This window comes from Haliaeetus albicilla, chromosome 1 (assembly GCF_947461875.1).
Source record: "Haliaeetus albicilla chromosome 1, bHalAlb1.1, whole genome shotgun sequence".
Taxonomy (NCBI): domain Eukaryota; kingdom Metazoa; phylum Chordata; class Aves; order Accipitriformes; family Accipitridae; genus Haliaeetus; species Haliaeetus albicilla.
The window spans coordinates 55,135,063-55,160,106 of record NC_091483.1 but is presented as its reverse complement, the minus strand read 5'-3'; the positions used below and the strand labels follow the sequence as shown (position 1 = coordinate 55,160,106).

Genomic DNA, 25,044 nt, shown 5'->3' with positions numbered 1-25,044 from the left:
CCTTGGCCCATCTGCCCTTCTCACGGCTGGAATGCAGCAAGTCCTCTCCTCTTTTGGCTCCTTTCAGCGCTCCCATCGTCCCCCCATGGGGCTGGGCCATGCTGGGTGGCACTGGCAGTGATTTTGCAGCTGGGTCCTTGCTCTGGATGAAGAAGATGTCGGACTGCTCTCCCACCACCACCTGAAAGGACCATGTGAGGGCATCTTGGCTGTCAGGGATTGCTCCTGCCACACCTCCTCCCTGTCCATTTGTCCAGCACGAGCTACAACTAGAAAAACAATCCCGGCTTTCTGTCCCCTGGGGTTTCCCTCCCACTCAGTCGAACGCCTGAGTCAGCATAACTATCCCTCATGATATCACATTTGGGCAAAGGGAGCCAACCAGAGCACAGGACATCTGGTCCCAATATCTAAAAACACTTAAATCATGCATGTCATTCCAAACATTTAAAGACTTCAGAAGTTTTCAGTTACTTTCATATATATTTCCTAGCTGCTTCATGCAGAAAGGATTTCTTATGTTCAAGTTTCACTCTGAAGATCTGGGGAAATGTATATTCCATGCCATTTTAACTAGAAAAAAACCCCAGCCTTAAAGATAAGCCCAGATGTGACTTAAGCTACCTTTATATTAACTGTTTTTTTAAATTATTCCAGGAGAATACCAAAATGTGCTGAGTTATAACACTTAACAATTCAGATTTCAGTAACAAGCGAAAAAAAGGTGGTTGTATGTGCAATGTTAAAAAAAACCCCAAACAAATCCAACAAAAAACCTGTCGTCCCGCCCCCCCCCCATTCAGTTGTATACGCTAGATGGTGATGTACCAAGATATTTTCTAGTTCCCCATTGTGCTTTCTGGTAGGAGAGAAAGGAGGCATGGCCCAGTGGTCAGGCACAAGACTGAGACTTTGGAGACCGACGCTCACCTCCATGTTCAACTGCGAGCTTCTTGCTTTTCTCCACCTGTACGCAGCGGTAGCTTCCTCACGTTACCAAGCGTTAATTCAAGTGCTCTGATAGTCTGATGTTGAGTCCCAGGTATGAGTAATAACATTCAGTGCAGCAAATAATTCCCTTTGCAGCCCCCGCATACACCGCAAGTCATGGTACGCTGACGCCAATACAGCAGAGGCACACTCGGAGCCTGCTGCAACCTATTTAGTTTGAGTATCAATAGCGGTCAATCTATCACAGGATAGAGCTCAGTATTAACTGGCTTCTTTTTCAAAAGCCAGTATGGGTATGTCTGTCTACCTCGCAGTCTATCTTGCACAACTCTTGCACGAGAGAGAAAACAGGACTTTGATATAATTTCTATTCTTCTTATCTGGCTCCCCACACCTCAGGGTGGGAGTGTTTCCAACCTCTACACAGCTTCTACTGCAGCGTACACATACCACTGTAACAGCAGAAAAATACTAATTTCTTTTTTGGCAACTACTAGAAAATTCTTCACCCCCTCCACAGCACAGAAAGCTCCTGCTTTTCTAACAAGCTGTCTGTTAGTCTGCTCTCAGGACATGAGAATCAGACGTTTGGGGCATAAGTACTATTCTGTATGAAGACACCATGGCAGCAAAAAAGAAGAGGTACGAGAAACCATAGTTTGAATAAGAGAGTCCAGAGGATCTTGGTTACATATTACAACTCACAAAATACTTTAAGTCATTTATCTGAGACTTGGATCCTATTTTGGAAGGCAGTTGAGTATTACAAAGCTCTTTTAGACACTGTTTATTACCATCAAAATGAAATATGAAAAGCATTTTCTGTTAAATCCAGTATCTGGACAACTCTTACAACATGTACCCTAAATAAACAAAGTAAAATGGTATTGCAACAGCTAGAAATAAAATTGTGTGTTAACACTAAAAATAAAAATAGGAAAAAAATTTTTACTGCACTAATGTATGTTTAATCCTTCTAAAAATAAACTTTCAAAATAACATCATCACAATTAAGTAACTCCCAAATGTTACAATGCAAGTGGCTACTCCAGCCGTCAGCTGGGACCCTCGCGTTGAAGACTACTTTTAGTTTTACTGGAGCAAACATTCCAACCTTCTCAGCAGAGAGTTCTGCAGGCCCTAGCAAAGATCACAAAACCCACAAAATTTCTATGCTACTGTTTAAGAACAGCAGCATCCACAAGGGAAGGGGGGTGGGTGAAGATAAATCTAGACACAGTTGTTTTCTCTTTAAAATTTCACCTTTTTTTACGAACCACTACAGAAAACCTAAACCAGTCTCAAGACAATCTTTTCTCCTGCCTCCAAATAATTTCGCTCTGCCACCTCAGTCATCGCCACTTTTGTCAGATCCCAGCAAATTACCGGTTGGTGGTCTCGCTGTTCTACCCTGAGCTGTATTTTAATTAGTCAGAGCATTGAGAAAAGATTATTGTACAAATATTGGCGAATCTTCAAACAAGAGTACACGCTGTCCATTTTATTCACAATGAAAAAGCTCTTAAAGAGATTTCGATAAAGATTTGCCTCCTGCTTGCAGCCTACATTTGTAATGTTTATATAAGTGGGGGATATAAATCTTTTTCAAATGAACCCCACAGTTTTTAAACCAGCCTTGTTATAAACTGCCTGTTTCCGTTTTGCCTGCCTAAGCAAGCAATGCAGAGCCTGCTCGGGATAGACTGGAACTAATTTAATGTGCTCCAGGTTTAATCCCCATCCTCCCGGCTTTTACTGGCAGATTTTACACAGAGGACTACTGCTGACTTTAACAATGATTCATGTGATAAGTGGGTTTTGATTTGTTTTTCCACATCAGAAAACATGCAACAGAAACGCCACCAAAATCATTTTAATAAAACACGACCGATCTGGAGCCAGATTTAAAAAAAATAAGTAATAAAAAATTAAACTTTGACACAAGAACTGCTTCTCCGCGCTCAACGGCGCTTCGACTTTATTAAGGTGAATTACTAGCTTGCTTTACGTGAAAGAAAAGCCCGTGGACCTCTCCACTCGGTTTGGAAGGAAGCCAGCGCACGCTCCCGCACATCAACACACCGGGTCGCCGGACGCGACCCCGTTATTAAAATCGCCGAAGAGCGGGACAGAAGCAAACCCGCCGCTTGCCGCCCAGCCCGAAGCGGCACCACGCGTTTCTCTCCCGCACGGCTGGAAACGAGTTCAGCCACGACGCTGCTCCTGCCGCCCTGGGCGGGCCGGGGGCGGCGGGGCCGGGGGCGGCGGGGGCGGGTTGGGGTCCCTGCAGGTGGCAGTGTTGGAGCGCCGGAGGGAGCAGAGCCGCCGCCTGGAAACCCGATCCAGGCTGAAGGTCAGCCTTCTGCAGCCATCAGCCGAACATCAGGAAAATAGCCCTACGGTATCAGGGCAAACATGCTTCTCCCCCCCCCCCCTTTTTTTTTTTTAATTTTTTACACTCGCAGGAGGGAAACATGTTCGTTAGCACTGAACACCGAAAAAGGGACAGCATGTAGAGAAGTAACATACGTTTATTTTTTCAAAACATAGGTGAATTACTGACGCAGAGACCACATAGATACTATTTTGCAATCATCTTCTCGCGTACCAAATTCCTTGCTCATTTACATAAACCAGATGTTTCTCTGACAAACCAAATTCCTCAAGGAAAAAACAGAAATCGCTATATACTTCATGTCCGAAATGAAAGATGATGTGAATATATGGCACCAGTGTTCCATTAGCTGCTGAAGGCAAACGTATACATTAAGTTTTTTTCTATTTAGCAGAACTTCTGTGAGGGCTTAGGTGATCCTTGGCATAAGCATCAGAAAAGGAAAATGAAGCCGCTTCGATTATATTCACTGCCTTCAATGGCTTTCACTCCCCTTGGGGAAGCCGGCTAAATTTCTTTGCCAGATCTTGACACTCAAAACTAGTGTGCCGAGTGGACGAATACTCCAAAACCAGTGATCCGTACTCCTCATTCTTGCAGGAGAACTGGCTCCTGGAATCTTTCTTCCCAGTACCCCATTCCCGGAGGATTATGAGGGGAACAAGAAGAATGATTATTTAACTATTTTAGTGATTGTTTAAAACTTGCAAACTTTTGGTACGCATGGATAAAGTGAAGGACATGGGGAATACCTATTTGCTGTTACCAAAAGAAGAAACAGTAATGAGAAGGATTTTCTAAAATCTCTTCAGTTACCCCTAATTCTTACTGCTTTTAACAAAAAACAGCTTGCTAAATTTCTAGATTATGACAGGAACAACAGTATTTTACATTTAATCTGAAAGGCTAAATTCATGGAAGATGCCTGAAGGTTATACTCATTACTCACCTAATCTTCCAGAACATACCCTTATCTGCCAAACCCTTCCAAATACATGGATCTACCAACTTTTGGTGTGGAGCTATTAAAATCCTGGTAAGAAGGGCAAATCCTCATCTTGAATGGCACAGAGCAACAGAAAATTCACAGCAAAACATTCAGCCTGAGAATAACTAACAGGTAACTTACCAACAACCAAACATCAGGAAAAGAGTGAGAGTAAGGTATAAAAGCCAGCATTTTACACCATTCTCTGCAAAGAGTGCAGGTACAGCCATGAAATTTAGAACAGGCTCTGAAGCTGCAGCTACGAATATAGAAACAGCACAGCAAAGGCAACTTTGATGACGGCAATGGTAAAACAACAAAGAAAAGTAATTTCTTCATTTGCAATTTCTTTTTGGACTACTGGAATGTCGAAACTTGCCCTGTATCCTGAGATCAAGGTATCAATGGGATTTGCAAGAGCTGGCCTAGCTTTGAGCAGTAAGCAGTTATCAGAAACAGCACAGCCATTTTCTTTTCTTAGCCCTTCTTTCCAGTGCAGGCTAGCAATTACTGAGCCAACTGCAAATTAACCAAGAATTGTTTCTAAAGGACCACTCCGCTAATTCTCATTCTTGAATTAGGTCACATGTTTTACTGGCCCCCAATCTCACCTAAAAATATCATGAACTTAGAAGACAAGGTTATTAAATCTCAATGTCCAGCCACTTGAGAAAGGTATGCGGCAGCTTCAGTAAAGTGAAATTGAAACAAAATACCCCAGAATGATACGTTACACTTAACCTTTACTATTGGTCCTTTCGAGGGACACTGTGGCCCTAGAAGAGCCGTATGGCCCTAGTGCACGGCAGCCGTGTTTCCCTCCCCTGACAACAGCAGGGCGCTGCCACAAAGCCCACAGTTCTCACATCCAAACGCTCAATGCATTGGCTGTTGGGAAGGGTCTCGCAGACTACTGTCAAAACAGCCACGTCCACAAAATCTGTGTCTCCAAATCCTCTGTACTTAAGTCCCCACTTTCTGGCAAGAATGATTACATGAACATGATCACGTATAAAAGGATAAACATCTATCCGCACACTGAGCCTCCTGCCAACACAACCAGAAAAATTGACATGTGTAACTTGGGAAAAAAAAAAAAAGTTAAAATACTATTTTGGCTGCATCCCTCCAGCACTGTAAACTGCAACCAGCAGCGAGCCTTCGAAAGACATTCCTCCAAAATCACAAGTTCTCAACTTACAAAGTTCTCTCCACATAAAATAACGTGTCATTGTCATATGCTGACAGAAATTTAACTCAGTCTAGAATAGCTTTCCCCCTAAATCTTATTATGTAAATAAATAAATAAATAAATAGCATGACTGGTCCACCATTTCAACACAACCAGAGCAATTCTAAGTCAGCATTTATGCCTCTCATTTTTTTTTTAATTAAGGGGAAAAAAAATAAACCTCTCACAGTATCTATTGAAAAGATCACTCACATATTTTGTTCCCAACACTCATCAGTAATACACACTAATTTCCAGCAGAGGTTCACTTTACACATCTGATATCACAGGAGATGGCTGAACCCAGGCCCACAATTACATAATTAAATTCAGTGTTTTCATCTTAGAGCAAGGACCAGATTGACAACACAGTGAAGCAAAAGCCCTTATCTACACAACTGATAAACTAAGCATGCAAAAGCTCAAGAGGTTAGGGGGTAGCCCAAGCTCCCTTCCTACTCAATCTCTGACAATTTGGCATCAATTAGACCCCTAAGAACCAGACTGATACTCTCAACTTACTTCGTATGTGCCATGAACAGCTAGGATGTAACAGTGCCTTTAAACCAGTGATCTAAAACTACAAAATTTCCTTGCTTATTGCTTGTCAAAAAAAAGTGTCAGACTGATTCTTCCAACCATGTGTCTGATGTTTCTCAAATAATCGGTAATGGTCATTGTCCAACTGCAAAATTCATGACACGCTGCTTTATCTTTTAAATAAAGGTGTAGTTTGCCAGCTCCAAAACTGACTTCACAACCTCTGGACTTCATACTGCTGGTGGAATTTTAGTATTATTTCTACCACGTCTCCAACTTGCCAGAACTTTTATATTTAAAGCTATCAGCTTATGAAGAACAAACCTCTATCTCAAGGGATATTATACAGAAACTTTGTAAAAAATCATGGTGCAAAATATAAACAGCTGTAAAAATTAAAATATCAAGTCAATTTTCCTGACAGTACATAATTGTTCCCTAGAGTGTCTATTTTGTTCATAATAGGCTGTAGATGTGTGAAGAACTGAAAAAGAAACTTCACGTATTTTTCCCAGGAAGTTTTTCCCCAACAGATTTTTGTCAGAATGGCCCTCTTGGTCTGTATAACATCCTTTGCTTCTCAGTCTTCCGTGCCTGCTACATTATTCAGCTGGTAGACTGGTGAATTATGAGGTTATGAATAACATGATGTTCAGTATTTATATGAAGGCTACACTTAGAATGTTTTTTTGGAAGAAATGCAAAAGCAGTTTGCTTCTCAACAAAAAACTAAAAGCACATGCTGAAACAGACGTGGAGGGATAAGGGATGACATCCACCAGCAGTGACAAGCACTTGGAAGTTCTGCAATGGGTGGGGAAAAGCTGGGAAGGGCGGCAATTAGAGATGTTTTGGAAGAAGAAAGAAAATTTTTTGGGTGAAAGTTAATTTTTACTGTGCCAATCACAATTTAAGTTAAATTCAAGATTATTTTTCCTCATTCAGTTTATGATCTCATCTAGTCATCAAGGATGATTGATGATGTTTCAGGATTTGGGCCTTGGCCAGTTGCAAGTAAAAGGGAATTATTTATTATTCTTTAGTGCTATGCTGCTGCCATTAACTGTATCCCACCCCTTTTTGTTTACAGCCTGTCACTGAAGCCACAGCTTTATTTTAATGTGGTGGAAGCTCTTGTCTGGGGTTGATAGTGTAAGTGATCTAGCAGCAGTCTTGCACAATGAGCATCACTTTGCACAGAAAGCACGCAACCTTTACTTCTGAAATGATCCCTGCCGCTGCTCCAGACAGGATTGTCTACTCCTATTTAAATGTGGACATAAAAGCCATACTTGAGCAATGGGCACTATCATTTTCCTTGTGGTAAAACTACATTTATTTAATCCCTTTAAAAACAAACAAACAAGAAAATTACTTTGACCTTTGCCTTGGCGCAAGGATTCTGATTTGAAATGTGTATTACATTTCTAACGCACTGTAACTGTGTCCAGCTGAACTGGGTCAGATTTATGTGCAATTATGAAAAAAGGAAACCAAAGCATTTCAGTTTTCATGTTTGTTAGTATCAAAACATCTTGTAGCGGCATTAAGTTTTGAATGGAAACACACAGAATAATAAAAAAAGAAGATAACTGGAAAAGGAGTGGTCTGCTAAAAACTGCATTAAGCAAATAATACGGACTTTCTCACTTGCATTTTTTTCCTGGTTTAAACTATTCAAAAATGTGTTTGAATGTCCCCACTTTGGCTGTTCATAAGCCACAGGGAGGGTTTTTTTGCATGAACTCTTCAACCTAAGAGTTTTAGCAGAAAAGCTTCTTTACAAGGCTTAATTAAGAGCAGGTTTAAGTCGGGGCCCTCACTCACTCTGGTTTTTATTTTGGCCTTCTCTCTGTGTCAGAAGTCAAGTCCCAAAAGAGAAATGAAGTTCATTATTGAGTCAGGAGAATATTTTCTCCTTCATTCTAAGCCCAACTAAACATGTTTCAGGTTTGAGTTTGGCTTTAGGTATCTCCAAATGAGATTTTATATTATATGCACCTAAGGGTGAAATGTAAGAAGATGCTAATCATGATTTTTAACTTTGCCCTACATAATAAATAATGTGTGAAAAGCACACTGCAATCTCCTTTGCATGCAACTGATTTGGTACGGGGAACCATATATTCTAAACAGATGGTGTTCAGAATGAGTATACTTCACACCATGAGAGGTTCACGATAAATGCAACACATGATCATGAAGTGTGGTAAATAGTCATGCAGTCACACTATAAAATGCATTGAGCAATGTATCAAACCAGAAGGGTACTGACAGATCTGTAGGAAAACATTCAGTTTTTTTCAGAATGTTTTTAGTAGTAATTTATTGGTGACTTTTTATGTTGAATACTATGCTAGCAGTTTTTAAGGCATGCTCTTCTCAAAAGCAAGATCATATTTTAGCATAAATAACTATAAAAAAGAGGGTTCTTATTCATCCCTAAAAATGCAATGGTTTTCTTCCTGCTGCCCCTTTTTCCCACATTGCCTAGCCTAATGAAAGTGGCCGTTAAGAGATACACGTCCAGTACAGTCCATTGTGATTTCACCACAAGAAGGATGCATGGTCATTCTGGTGCAAGGAACAAGGACCGATAGTCAAGCAGTTAATCACTTTAGTTAACAGGAAATGTATTATGTTATCTTTGGTGATTTTGTAACTGGACAGTAGGCACAGCCTAGTGCATCCTGCTTGCAACCAATAGCAGAAGCAGATGCAAGAGCGTGATACTTGTCATAAGCATTTCTAAGAACAAAAACGTGGTGATGTTTTTCAAAAGGCCTTTGAATGTTGACCAGATGTGGAGCACATGTGGCCCTTGAATGTGAGAGAATAATGCGACAATAAAGTTGAATCAATACAACATGTGCCAGTAATCACACCAAGATGACATGCAAATGTTTTAAAAACAAAAATATGTAAATTATTTTTAGTTCTTCAGGACAGAAAAACAGGTCACCTGGTCATCCATGAATTGCTGTTTCCATTGTCATTTGAGAGCCCATCTGCATGAAATGTGTTGCTCCCTCTGTGAGACAGCATCTAGCATTTGTATTTTTACGTAAGAAATTCAGTTCCCGTGCCACTGCTTACTGAAAACATTTAAGAGTTAAAAGATTTAAAGGTATCCTCTGCCTCTACATGTTTGATGAAAATAAAACTCCTATGAAGAGCACATGCAAGAAAAGGACAAGATAACTAGTGCCCAGCAAGAGTGCTTTACCCATGTCTTAGAACTGCATACCCTCTTTTGACTTAGAGAAGGGAAGCAGGATGAGAAAGGGCACACTGCTCCATGCTTATCTTTACTTGTCTAAGTCCACCCATCAGATACTAAAAAAATCATTCATTTTCCAGTAGCAATCACTTCCCATAGAGATCTTGCTCAGGCTATGGATAAAAACAAATGCACACAGTGACAGGCTACGAAACAATTTCACAGAGGCAACCAAACCATTTGCAGATGCTGACATTTGGAGTTCAAACTGATAGCCTTACACAGGTTGAATTAATACAGAAAGAGCTTCATTTTGTGTAGCTACAAAAACTGGGTGAAATCAGAACATGAAGCAAAACATTGAAGTTTTGCATCCTGCTAACAGACTTCTCAGCTATTATGTCCCCTGAAATGCATAGTGGCTTCCCGATCTACACATTCGTTGCCACTGCGTGCACTCAGACCCCTGCCAATTAAATGTTGGCGCATGTGCCTTCAGTACATTCAATCTCTTCTCTGCAGCGAACGAGCAGATAAAACTAAAACAGTATGTAGACAATGAAAAACTTTGCCTGCGTCAGTGATTGACACTCCCTTGAAGCAGCAGCAGCTTACATTTTTGTGTATCTTCTGCCATCTCTGCAGATGCAATGAAAAGATGTAGCGAACCATTTCCCTCCAACAGTATGTAGATTCTCAAACAGCCTTTCTTCCCAGGGGACACAGGAGAAGCAGCATCAATTTTCCAATAATTCTGGCAAAAGCCAATCTCTCACCAAGACAACCTTGGAGAAACCGTAGATAAGGGAACACAGAAGGTGCTACCTGAGTTGTTCTAAAGATCTCCAGAACTACTGTGGACTACAGGGTACTTGAGTGTTGTGTATTGACTCCTTGAGTACTGAGTATTTTTTGAGTAATTCCAGAAATGAAATAACATGGACAGAAAATCCATCTGCATTCTGGGGAAAAACCTACAGAGGGGAGGCAGGATAATTCCATTAAGACAAGTGAGAAGGTTCAGAGAGCTTTTCACTCGGCTTTTGGTACAAGAACATATATTTGAAATGTATTCCTGTGTATCATATAGTCACAACCAGAAGACTTACACCCAGCTAAGGCTACTGTCCATTACAGATAACGGACTTTAGGTAGTGGTACATGATACCAAGAATTTTAGCTTTTTAATTATTTTTTTTTTTATTCTGCAAGTAAAGACCTTCAGTGTTTTCTCATAACTGTATCTCTTAAAACAGATATAAGAATGAATGCTTTTTAAAAATGTACTTTCAAAACCAAACAGAACCAAAACAAATGAAGCCAGTGACAGCCTGGTTACCAGGGACATCATAGCCATTTTTAAAATATCTGTTAATAAAAAGGCATTTGAGGACCCATGCCAGTCTCTCTTGGGGAACATTTATTTTAACCACACTACGATCCTATTGACAACTGAAAAACAGTATTCCGAGCAGACATATTTAATAGCTACAGCATTTTATAACCTCATTTAACACAGTGCCTACATCTTCCCAAATTTAACCGTGTTATCTTTGTTCCTGTGTTGCAGAAGAATACTGGGTTATGAAATTCAGAGGAAACCAGATACATGTTTAAAAACTTAAAAGAAAACACTCCTTTTTTTTTATCATAGAAGAACCCTTCTGCTCCGTTCAGGAAAGGCAGCAGTACTGTGCGAGGGTAAATCAGATGAAACTATGGAGTATGTCTGAATCCTTTGCTGCCTATGGCTTAGCAGCTATTTCACTTTCCCTAGACTTGGGGATGGGTGGGGAAAAAATACTAGAAGAGAAACTGATGGATAGAATTAAGTCATATTTGGAGAGTTTCTCATCTCTGGCACATTACCTTTTCTCTTTTCTTACAAATGCCCTTGTTAAAAAGAATTTGAAACTTTTCCCCTCCCCAGGCAGAGACCCAGACTATCACTTATTACTTATCTGTTACCTACATTTTACTCTCCTGAAGGATAAACCTACATCAATCTGACAGTTGTGCTGAATGGCAGTGGTTTATGGACTAAGCCATTTATTTATTCTAACTACAACCATATGTTTTAACCTGCTACAAAATTATGAAATACTTCCCATTGATAGTCCAAGTTAGATTTCTATACTGAATTGCCTAATGTGAATGTACAGCATTTCTGTACTTCAAACAGAGTGAAAGGAGGTAAATAGCAGTTAACTGCATTCATGCCTTATTAGACACAGCTGCACAAACGGGCTGTCGTACTTCATTACAAAATACTGTAAAAGTGTTATGTGTGTGCGGTGCTCTTCTGCAGGCAACATGACCACTCTGAGTTACAGGAACACTCACAGAACCACGTGCTATTTGATTTAAAGGCACACAAAGGAAAACACCCTGGGATGGGGTGGTGCAGGGGGGGACATCCAGAGAGAAATTTCTTTTTTTCTCCTGTGCCTACTACATTTTTAATTAACAAAGCATTCTAATGGAATACATGAAAGAGTAAACACAAAGAAAACAATGCTACAGAAGCCTCAGAGTAGGTAAATGCAGGTAATTTCTAAGTACGGAGCAAGTATTTCCTTTTGCTTTTGGGGGGGGGGGGGCGCAAATGAGAAGGAAGCAGTGTCGTTACACCAGCGTGTCTTGTATCAGCCCTCACGCTACTCCGTGCTGAGCTGGGAACACCACAGCCAGCAGGCAGCCTCCAGCAGAAATCCACTTATGTCAGGCCTATGGCATGCTGACTTTAATGTTCTTGTACCCAAATACGTTGCCATGGAGTGAAACAGGCAGGCTTCCAAAGAGGTATCTTCTTAGATCATGAAAGTCTCTAGAGAAACTTCATGGCAATGAAAGGTAACTTAGCTGAAGAGACATGAACTGGAGAAAATCTAAAGAAGGAAGACCACTAGAAGAAATCTCTCTATTTCCCAAGAAACCTCAGGAACATGTGGGAAACAATTACTAGGACTGAGTCATTTGTCCGTTACATATACCTGTGGGACAGCAGAGGTAGTAGTAACCACTTTGATTAAATCCCAATATTTTACACCTCTCCAAGAGATTTTGATTTTAAAAATCATTCTTCATGACCTACTGCAGAGGTAAAATTCCACTAAGATTTTGCTGAGTCGGCACGTTGCCTTCAAACAAGACCTGCTTTCCTAATCTAGACAAGGAGAGCCGACCCTGCCTTCTTTACTGGAAGTGAGCAAATGATATCAAGCAAGTCTATACATCTGCAAACAATGATATCATAATTTATAATGAATAAAAATCTACCATGGCTCCATAGCTGGACTGGGCCACAATCAACTAGTATAGTACTGTCTCTCTGTGTAGCTTCCTTTGGGGGTGGGGGTTTTCAATGAAAACATGGCCAACAACAACGCAGAGTTTTGGGAGTTCTCTAACTCACTGCCGGTTCAATTTCACCAGGTAAAAGATAAAATCTTAAGTCAGGAAAAGTAGTTAAGCCCTAGACCACCCTGATCTCGGCTGGCCTGACAACTGGGAAAACTAACACCACCTTGTTTTCCATCAAGTAAGCAAAATCAAATTAAGAATAAACTGACTTTCCTACTGAAAATAATGGTTCTAGGAGAAATATCAGCCTCAGAGTTTGAGCACGGTTGTGTCTTCAAAGAGCTTCATGACCAAGAACAGATGACGCAGACAGAGGCAAAAGCTGCGATTTGAAGGCAGCAGCCAAAAAGACATGTTTGCACAAGCACATCAAGACTCACCAAAGTTTATTTTTTTTCTGGGGCAAAAATCCTTTAGCATATTCTGCGGGACACAAGACAAATGGAGAGGCGAGGCTTACAGCTAGGGATCGGTACTGTGCCAATGGGGACTATCTGCTTTCCAGGTTGGGGCTGACTAACACCCAGACAGCCCAGACTGTGGGAAAAGGCAGTTCAGAGAGCACCTGTATGTCTGTGTATGTACCCTGTGCCCAGAAATGTCTGTGATCCAAGGAAGTGTGTGGGCCAGTGGAAAGGGAAATATGCAACTCATTAAGGTGGGGAGACAGAGGGAATGCAACGTGGCAGCCCCACTGTTAATTTTGGATATCGCCCACAGTAAAGTTTTCATTAATTTTGAGTTGTGTTGTTTCTACGCTTTCTCCTTGCCAGTTTGTAGGAAATAATGAAGTATAGTCTCCAAAAAATGAGGAAAACTAAGCTGACAGACTAGTATAATCACACTCAAAAACAGAGATACAGTGCTGGCACCATCAAACTGGTTTGCAGATAAGAGATTTGATAGGTGATTTGCTGCCTTTGAGCTAACAACCACAATGATAAGCAGTTCCTACGAGTAAAGGTCTCACGACAGACGCTGTGCTCTGTGGTGTTGATTTAGTTATCATTATTATAACAGTACCTGAATTTTACCTAGGGACAATACCTGGACTGTAAAAATAAGGCAGTGCTCATTTCCTTAAAGATTATAATATAATTGGTGAAAGCAGACAAAACCCAAAGGTAAATGCAGTCCTGCTGTGAACCTATAGCAGGGGCAAAATTAGTTAGGATTATTAGCCAAGAAACCTTATGTATCCTCTTAAAAAACCCCTTTCTTTTCTAACCTAGATTCTGACAAGCTGAGTGAACCTTCTTGACTGAAAGCATCCAAAAAAATACACCAGACAAGTCTTTTTATCAAAAACCATGGGTATAATAATGAAAAAAATGGATAAAAAATAAAATGCTAGAGCACAGAGCCACCTACCTTCCCATCTCCATTCATATACCACTTTGCCTGTCCAGTAACACACAATTAACACCAAATTAATGAGCTTATTAGCAGAGACTAAATACCACAATAACACACTTGATCCAGTACTCAGCAAAATCTTGCCAATTAACTTGTCCATCAGAAGGCTGATGAATGAGCATTGCTAATGGGATTTCTGTTGTTAAGAGGCAAAAAGATGAACTATGGGAATCTGTACTCTTCCACTGCTTACCTGTGACCACAGAAGCCACGCCTAAAAAGGCACCACTTACAGGTCTCTGCCTCCCAAAATATAAGATGCTGCTGCCAAGAGTGCTTGAATCCTCCGCTTTATTAGATCCAAACTAGTGCATGCCATTTTTCTGCAGGTTAAATAAGCCAAAAGATTTGCCCAGTCCATTGGAGACATTTCTCATGTTTTTGGAAGAGTGTTTTGGTTTTTTTAAAAAATATTTCACATATGACTCAGCCTGTCTTGTGCAAATAATAACAGAAAGAAGTAAGCTAAATTTTTTGGTGAGGGTGGCAACAATCTCCTTAAGAAGTAGAGTCTGGAAAGCAGATCCTGCCACTAACGCAAATCAGGTAGTACACAACTCTCTAGCAACGGAGCAATGCAAACAGCAAAGCAAGGGCTTGCTGGGAGTACACGCGACAGAAGCTTTGCCTCTTAGAGCACAATTATCTATGTAAGAGTAAATGGCGACTCACTCAATATTCTTAATATTGTGCCTCTCCGCAACTCCTCCACATACACTGACAGGGAGTGAGGGCATCTGCCTTTCAGCCTGGTTAATGTTATCTTTTACAGCAAGTAAGCGGTTAATATTACATTTTAAGGAGAAAAGTCACAGAGGAGAAAGAATGGCAAGTGACAGGCACAGCCGTAGCTCCACACAGGGACTCCCCGGGGCTGGTGAAGGGCTCCGGCTATCGATGGTGATGAGTGTTCATACGAAACTGAGAATCATGCTACCCTTCTGCAACATGGCCCAACCAGATATCAACTGGCATGTAACCTCAACATGCATCTCAAAAGACAACTGGCAAGAAAAAAGCTATTAATTGTTTAAACTTCTAACAAAATAATGCATGCGTGTGTAGAGGGGGTGGTAGTAGTTTTTTTGCTTTCCCCCCAAAGAGCTGGCTCCCATTACAATCATTTATACATTGGGATTCTTTTATTTTACAGTATTTTGGTTTTGTACATAGAACATTAATTTAACAGTTCCCATTGACTTAATATGTTTAGCCCCTTCTTCCCACAAGGCTTTTTAAGTTTTATTGATGTGGACATTTGTTCACTTAAGAAAGCCATTTCTTTATTAAGTAGTCATTTTAGAGGCTCTACCTGACCCTTATCTGGATAGAAGATACTAGCTCTTTCAGAAGACGAGGGAGGGAGGTCTCTCCTTTTTAAAGGAGAGCCACAATGGCAATACTTTGCAATTTTTCAGACCAAGCGCAAACACATTTCTTTGACAAGAATACAGAAAGATACTCTTAACTCCCATGTGACATGGTAACTCCACTTAAGATATTTTAACTCCTTGTCAGACAGAGTTAGAAAAACTTAAAACGGTTTTCTTTTGACAGTTTAATAAATTGTCAGTAGAAATAGCTTCTGTTCACCCTCAAAGTATTTATTTAATGTTAAAACAATGTTAAAACAATCCCTACCTGTATTTGATTTTGCTTTCAAAGTAATCTGACAAGAGCATTCTACTCACAGAAAATTAGTTTGACTAGAAGAATTATATAGACACACACAAACATAGAGTAGAAGAATTTTTATTTGTATTTTTATATGCATGCACACACGCACATACGTATCTTTCTTTCTGAGCAAAACTAGTTGGAATGTCTTAATTCTGGCATGTCAAACCTTGGAAATGGTCCATAACTTTGCTCCCCGAGAAGATGGAATATGAATTGTAACCAATAATGCCCTCCTCTCTGGAGTATCACCGGTGGTGCCCAAAGCCAAACACACTCAAAACAGCTCATCACTTCCACAAATTTAGTCCACTGTTTCACCTGTACTGCTGTAGCATGAGGTGTCCCCAGCAGTTTAGGGCTCTATTTTATAGAAATGTATAGAAAACACATAAACACAACTGAATTCTTGTTAAAAACAAGGTATCATGAACATAAGAGGCATTCAGCAAGCAACAGAAATTAACTGAGACCATGTGAGGCAGGTGACAAGAAGCAACATTATTTCAGGGCTTGTATACACCAGTTTTTAAGCAAGGCAATAAAATTTAACATAAATTTTATGTAGAATAAATACTTGCAAAGTTAAAAATATCACATGTATAAAGGCAGAATCCAAATGGGTTTACATGTTCTCGAAACAACTCCCAGTTTAAATGGAGCAAGTCTGACAAACAGATGGTTAAATAAGAACTTACTGTAAATAATTTGGAATCTTAAGCAAGTGATTGCTGCAGGACTATTTTCTCTTCAGAAGTCGTCAACAAATTACATTTGATTCTCTAGCTGTGTAAGACAGAACGTGTAACAGTGTCCAAACTGCATTCTCATCCAAAAGGTACCAAATTCCAGAGGATGACCTCTGCAATCAATATGGTATCGTGTAAGACTCCCACCAACACAATTCACTCCATATGTAACTTTATGTTGAAAAGTGACGGATCTAATTTCAATACTTTTTTTTTTTTAATATAACATCTCTAATTTCAAGCAACTAACATCATGGGTCTTCTTTCCAAATACTGTTGTAGTATCTCTTCTAAAAAGATTTACTGATCAACATCGTAAGCCACCAAGAAGACAATTTACTGCACAGAGCTGCGCTACATAAGTATAAATTACATGTAGACTAAAGCAATTTAAATAATAATATCAAGGAATGCCACTGATCTGAATCTATTCTATGTAGAAATAAAGGTCTCACTACAGCTGAACTATGAATTATTCTTGCAGAGCAAGAGGAATTACTCCAAAAGCTTTTCTATTTCCTCACTGCTTTGTATCAAACTGCTTGCTTTGGCAGGCCTGAAGCCCATGCTTAAGCTTTTGGTTTATACCAGTTCAGAGTCAGTAAATGTCACCTAGTAACTACTGTACCCTGTAGAACAGTTGAGCAGCCTGAAAACTACAGTGAGTTCTAGGCAGGGAAAGTCTGCAAGCTGGTGTCTTAGACTTTCCAAATTTATTGGCATGGGGTCCTGTGCAGGCATGCGTATGTGAACAACGCCTACCAGATTCTGCAGTGAGCAAAAGTGCAAATAAATAATAATGTCTTCCTTGATTAAGTAATGTGTCATGCGTACCCTGCATTTGTAAAAATGGTAGCGAATCATGGCACAGGATAGAATGGTTACTAACACCCTAGCTATTAGATCTTGCTACTGAAACATTAACTACAACGTAAAATACTCGGCTGTATTGCAGTTTTTCCACTACTTTTTTTGTGAGTTTGCACTCTACTATTCATAGGAGAAAGAATGATGTAATTTTATTAACCTCATAACCACTTTCCGCCAACAGAAAAATAAAAACATTGGAATGACTATCTGACATGAAATTTCTGTTTCTCTTAAAAACATGTCTATAATTTCTGTTTCTCAAGACACGAGGGACAAAAAAAATAATCTGTCTTCTGACAAATTTTACAGCACCAAAATGAGAAAACAGAAATAGAATAAAATACAACTAATTAGTATTTGGAACTTTAAACATGAAAATACTATACTGTCAGGAGCTCTCCATGTAAATATGCGTAATATCCACCACCAGAGTATCTGACCTACTTATGTTATTACCAGGACGCCAGTAAAAACTCCAGATACTTTTGCTAAAATATTACAGTGTTCTCTTTCCTATGATGGCAAAGCTTTGAAAAAAGAATGGAAAACAACCTGTAAAATTTAAAAAAATGACCACGTCATCCTCTGAAAACAAGTAGAAGGTAATGATTTGATAAGATATATCACATATTCTATACTGAATTCACACACAATGACAACTTTGATTTATAGGTAGATGGCAGCCCATCTTGTAAGATCTATCTTTGCTTGTTAATCAGCATTCATTTTTCTAAGCAGTCAAGGTGATGTGCAGTGTCCACCTGTATGTTCTTGGCAGAGACTAGAAGGATAGAAGTAACACACTATTGAGCTAGGTAGGCTGATTGTGAGCTCAAATCCAAGAGCAATAGGATGTGTGTGAAGTTGTGGTACACGTTGTCAAGTCAATTGAATAGCTGGCCTCAATATCTGCTAGAAACATGCCATTTCCAAACTCACCGATGACATTTCTCCCAATCAGCAAGGCACTTACCTCATAGACAGTGCAGGACATGAAAGGAGTCAAAGCTCAGAGGGGACATGGTCCCAATTCAAGTGGCTTTAAGTCTGAGAAGTCAGACAATTCAAACAGGTTAAAGCTGAAAGGATTTTAGCTGGATATGCATCATAAAGCTAATTATAGCCAACCAGAACAATATAGCCCCCAGTTTACACTCTGGTTTTTCATCTATAAATGAAACTGTGAATGTGTTGGGGATTTTTGGTTTTGGTTTGGTTTTGTGGGTTTGTTGTTTTGGGGTTTTTTTAGTATGACCTTTAATTCCAATTACTCTTGAGATTATGTGACATTATTCAGCATCACAAAACAAAACTTTGACAGTACTGAGATCCAATGGTAGCATCATGGCTTCTAGGTCAATGCTGAAGCTGTTTAATTTCCCAGTAAACCATGAAATGCTGGTCAGCAGGTGCAAAAACTCTGTGCCACAAAAAAGCCCCAAGAAGCAACAATCCCCTCCCCAACACCGTAATAACAAGGAATTCAGTAATCTTTCAGATTTCCTTACTTTGGGCAATGCAGTTATTTTAAGACAACAGTACTGGTACATTTGCAGTTTTAAAATGAAGTTTACCTCAGACAACCCAAAATGGAAGAGAATGTCTTCATCCTAAAGAAGAAACACATCCCTCCCCTTTTTGGGGGAGGTCAAAATAACTGTTTGCTTTCAACAGTCCTGGTACAAAAAACCTGCCTGATAAAGTATGAGTTGTTTGTAAGGAATAAAGCAAGAAATATAAATAATATTGTGGAAGAGATTTTTCTTTGAGTTATTACTAGGCATTATATGTTACAGAAAGGGATCTACACTGGGAAGTTTCTACCATGGGATCCAAACACAGTATGCACAGGACCTGGCATTTCAAATCCACTCAGTTTAGCAGAAAGGTTTGCATTTAAAAATGTGCAGCAGACAATTAGCTATGGACAAGGTGGAATGAGCCTTTAGCTGCCATGCAGTGCCAACTGATACAACTGTTGCCAGAATTTTCTGCCATTGCTGCTACACAGAAATGACAGCACTAAGAGTAAAATTTTTAACATGATAATGTCTTTGCTCACGGCAACTTACAGGAACTTGGAATCAACTTAAATCCTCCCCTTCCTCTTCTGTCTCACTCCAAAGTACAGCAGCAGAATTTTAAATTGCTTGGAGAATGTCTGTTTTCTTTGGGGGGAAATGCATTTCAAGTACTCCATATGTTATTTGAGAAACTCAGTCTGATAAAGTTGCTTGCACTGAATAAACCCCAACCTTGGGATTTAAATGGATGGGGCTATTAATAAAGTAGACTACTACTCAGTATGAGAAGTACTTTACTCTTAAATCTTGAAAGCAAGATTATGCCAGAAGGATGCAGCCAATTCTAAGAGAAGGCATCCAACCTGGGGAATTTCAGAGCAGTACCCTTCACAGGGCAACTGCACCTTCCCTTGGGGCACATTATGCCCCCATTCACACTGTCTACTGCTGCTGAGTACTTTTAAACTGAATTTGGGGGCAGAAATCCCTGCTCAGTGAATATATGAGTAGTGTATGTTAAAAACAACGAAAATATTTTTCCTGTCACAGTGTCACACTTTGTTTAAACTCTGGAAGAGAGCTGCTCTTCATGTGCTTTTGTATTTCATGGGCCTCTGCTGCTTAATAAACCTTTATGAAAATCATAAATTTGAGAACAGGGGATATAGCTAAACAGAGCTGAAAAGAATGAAGTGACAACACACTTTCTTACTTTCTGTTACATCCCTAAATTTTAAATCCTTACTTGAAGGAAATCATGGCAGTCACATGAGGAATACTGGGGAGTTGCAGGCAGTGTGGTGCAGCGTTTAGTTTGTGCTCCCCTTCCCACCTACCAGTTTTATGGATGGTCAGAAAGAGGACCTCAAGAGAAGGAAAATACGATGGGATGTGATATCTCCTTGGTAAATACAATATACTGTTTCAACTCCAAAGCATTTAAAACTTCTGGGTAGTAAAAACTCCATTATGTGCAGAGGTAGAACAGCTGAACACAGAGAAAACTTGTGATCGACAAGATGAATCATTCTGATGCATTACTCTTAACCCAGCACATGATCCTCTTTCCTTTGAGGTCAAGACCATGATCCCATCACAACCCAGTTTTGCTCTCAGATCATTCATCCATCCCAGTTAAGGAGAGGACAACTCTGTAGTAAGTATGCAGCTCCACTGACTTTCAGCAGACTTCTAGTCAAAACCAAACTTCCTTGCTGGAGGTACAAAAAACTTACTGAGACAACATAGGTCTGAAAAATGTAGCTACAGATCTTTAATTATGGTAAAATAGTGGAAATGGGCTCCTTTCTACCTCTATCAGGCTATTTTTAGAACTAAGTACCTGCAATATCAACTGAAAGGAGTGAATCAAGGAGTGAAGAAGAAAAATGGAAGAGGTTATTCCATGTATGAGTTAGACTAAAGGTTTCATGTCAACAATGTGTTTTTTTCTGAAAAGCACAAAGTAGACTAAGCAGAGAATCATGAGACCCATCAGAGAGATCCAGCAATGACAGCAATTCCAAAACTGTGCAGATTTATTTTTTGGGGAAATCTGAGAATTCTAACACCAGCTGTTTATACTGGGTTATCTCCTTTGGCATCAGCTAGAGTCTGACATGCATCCATCAGTGAAAACTCTAGAATTCCTACGTTGTCCTTGTCTAATAATATTACTCCCAGTAGATCTTTCACAAACAGTTGTCTTCTATGTGGTTCCAATATAGGATAGTAACTACTTTCACACTGAAACAATTACTTTTTATTGAGGATTTTTTAAGATTTATTATTTTAAAATACCTGAAACTTAACAATTTTACTAAAGAATTTCTCAGTAGTACTGCTGAAATAAACTACCATGGCATCAATTTTAGTGCAGAGTGCTATGTACCAACCATTCACAATGTAATGTCCTAGCTGATTTTTTAAAATAAAAATATCTCTGATGTCTTCTGGGTCTCTTGCTATTTTGCTCTTCCTACAAACTCCTGTCAACAGATCAGAGACAGGCCATGTGCTCAGAAGCAGATAATGCATGTCAGACTCTGTCTTCAAAATAGAGTCAGGAAAAGGATACATGCTGTACAGATTGTGTAATTCAAAATAATTGTTGTTTGAACTACTGAAAATGAGTATGTGCTTAAGGAACAGTTGCAAATGTTAGCCTATAAAGTTTGCTTTGGCTAACACGTTTTACCTTAATATGATGGGTGGAAGGCAGTGGGTATAATCCAAAGCCACCTACGATTACAAGAGTGCTTGTTATATGTTTCTTTTTTGTGAAATGTATAGTTTGGTTATTGCTTACCTCTGTTTTTCCACTCCCTGGTGATTTATGGCATGGGTTTTATATAGGCAGATGTCTGTTGTTGTGAAAACAATGCTGAGCTTGCAGCTTTATTTTGATTCTAAAGCTGGACTGGTTTTAAGATGGAACTTAGCCAGCTTCTGAGAAGAGCTATGTGACATGAGTCACTGCAGGAGGGAGAAGGGGACTATGGGCTGTCAGTCCCATGCTCCACAGTCCACACAAACCAAAGGATGGCTGCAATGAGTCCTTTTACCTGAGGTGTGTTTGTTTCTTAACTAGAGAAAGAAGGCTTTCTATGTTATTAAAAAAATATTTCAGTCTTACCAAGAGAGAATAGGTTTTTTAATTAATGTAGACAAGAGCTTGCTACTATTTAAGTTTTGCATTTTTTGCCCTCCAAATGACGCAGAAATTCACTGATTACAAAGCTATGAAGTATGGGTGGAGTCTTCTCAAAGCACCAGGGATAATATCCTGCTGCCAGAGATCATGGGGAGAGTCAGGTTCTTGATTTGTTTTCAACATCTAGACAAAGACAGCTAATTGTTACAGAAGAAGTATCTGGTTTTAGTTGAGGTCCACACTATACACTTCACTTATTTAAGGCTGACTCTAACTTCATTAGAAGTTAGCTCATGAAGACTTGCCTCTTGCTAGGATTTCAGAAGATGGTTACTCTAAAACCAATACAATGGCAGAAGAGACAACACAGAGAAGAAAGTTTTGAACTTTCCTTGATTTTCAGCAGCAATTAACTGTATTAGGTTTTTAGAAATACTCTTCCTTTGTTTGGTACATCTCCAAAGGTTAGTAGGATAGAGTTCAATATACCACTAACTCCTAATTTCCTGAGAGAAATCCAAGAGTGATACAAAATGGTATGTAAATAATACTGTGGTCACCAACAGGATGCTGTAAAAAATGTGGTGGTGGGAAAAGCTGAGGGTAGATGACAGCTGTGAGCAAAAGAAATCTCACTCTCTTCGTGCATGGAATTTCCTACTATGCTTTCATCTGCTCAGTAAATTACACAGGATTTACACTCACATAGTAACAAAGTCCTCTCTGCAATTGATTCTGCACATTACCTCAAGAAACGTCTTCAGACTGATAGCGATAACAGTAATAATAATAATCCCATCCAAAGCTAAAAGTTATATCATCTTGGAATTTCACAGAGATGTAAAACCATCACCCAATTCAGATTATTTATGTACTTCACCTTTAATGTCTACCCTTTTGTTTATAAAATTATTCTTAGACAAAACTATTAAAGATTAACTCTGTAGGTTCCCATTCCTTTCACCACTTTGGCAGCAAGGAACAGTTTTTTAGCAAAATATCCAACACACTTCTTCATAAAAAAATACAACCTACAGAATTTAATGGGAATTAAAAAAAATTAAATAAAACATTTTTACTTAGGTCAAGTAAGTTCATGTAATATGTACCTGCAGAAGTAATCTCTCAAAGGCAAGGAAGTTGTCCCATTTGGAAGTCTGGGGGTGTTTCAAAGTCTGGACCGTGGCCAGCACAAGCTGTAGAAGACCACAATGGTTCTCCAAAGCTTTGAGATTATTTCTGAAAAGCTGAATGTATGAGCTGAGCTGTTCTGGGGTGACTCTGCCTGTGGAAAGGAAAACAGGACACAGCATTCAGTGGTGGCAAATACAAACCTAGAGTTTTTAAATTATAGTGAATTGGTTATAGAGAACTTTAGAGGCTCTCTCCACCGTGGGCCTGATCCTAGATTCACTGCAATCCCTGGGAGCGTCAAGCTGCAGCAACAGGTCAGGACAAAGACTTACTTCATCCATGAATTGTAGCTTAAAGTATGTGGTATGGCAGCTATTTAACAACACACAACAGATGCTGACATAAAGGGTAATACTATTTTTTGTTTTCAGACATAGAGGAACATTCATTTAAGCTAGGGAAATAATACATGACAACTACTGAAAATGGTTGATCCTTCTATTTTTATCAAAAGTCCAATGGAAATTTGTGAGCCTTTTACTTCACACCAAACCCACACCCTCCAGCCACTTCCTGAGGGTGCACTTTTGATCAGTGTTGACTCAAAAAATAGAGATAATGTTAGTGATTCAAGGAACTGTTTTCTGGAGCTGTTCTTGGAAAGGACACTTCCAAGGCATGACTCTTCAGTTTCTGAGATGCAGTAAGCATAGCATGATTTCATCTGTTATTTGAAAATAAGCACCCTGGTGCCCATACATTGGCCTGTAGATCTTTCCTTAATAGAAGAGCATGAGGGGAGTCATTCAGGCTACACAAACACTACAGAATTAGCAGTTATTCCATCTAACATTGAAGTGCCAGCTAAACTGCTCAATCAATTTATATTTTAGAAGTGATCTGTTCCAGGGAGGAAAGTCCATAGTACCTCATCTGCCCCAAGAAAATCATCACAGGCAATCACACATGCCATCAACAAGCAAGGAAAAATGGTGTCAAAACACCATCCTAGTTGCAAGTCTGGACTGAGATCCAGTCCAGAGCTGTTTCATGGTTCCTGGCAGCCTCTGCCAGTAACGAGTCATCTTCCTCAAGCAAACCAGACCTAAAGAACCAGGACACGTAAGATGGAGTGAGGAGGATCCTTTAACTTAAACAGGACAAGCTTTGGTGCCAGGAAGGCACTAGGCTGAGCTGACGCTAGGTGGTTCACAGCTTATACCACTGGTCATTTTATTCAGTACTTTTCCATAAGGGAAAGATCTTGTAAGACTGCCACTGTGTTTCTTCTCTGTGTTTGGCTGTATCATCACTTTACAAGGCTCTCCATCTGCCTCCGTCTTTTCAGTATCATATAAACGGCAAATAAATGATTCCAACAGTGAATAAATGTTGAAAGCACTTTCTCTTAGTTTCAGTGATACCAAGGGCAGTCTTTGGAAGAGCATTTAGATTAGGGAAAGCTGCTAAATAAAGCAAAAACACACAGGGTCTTTATGTGAATTTTAACAGAAAGCATCAAACCAAAAAGTCAGCAAATTAACACACAAATCAAGCTGACACCACTCAGTAGGCCAGAGAGTTGACAAAAGGCTTCTACGGTTAGCCCACATAGGCTAAAACAGCAACCACAGCCATGTGTGTTTTTAGACTAAACACTGGAGCTTTCAGTCTTGTTATATTTCTTTTAAAGCTGTGTCAGGCAGATTTACATGGTGATTTGAAAATGTCAGTCCATGATGCCTTGCAGCATACCTTTGATAATGACTGCATTATTACCTATCGCAGTCCTGATATATTGTAACGTATTCAAAATCTGATAACTTGCTTCAA

The 25,044-nt window shown here is 39.6% G+C and overlaps 1 protein-coding gene across 1 annotated transcript in view; it reads right to left on the bottom strand.

The window, feature by feature from the left end:
* SCFD2 (sec1 family domain containing 2) overlaps nt 1–25,044 on the bottom strand; it is a 207,072-nt gene that overhangs the window by 129,771 nt on the left and 52,257 nt on the right. The window contains exon 4 of the mRNA XM_069790287.1: nt 23,187–23,362. Coding sequence (XP_069646388.1) covers nt 23,187–23,362 — 176 coding nt within the window. The remainder of the gene's footprint in view (nt 1–23,186; nt 23,363–25,044) is intronic.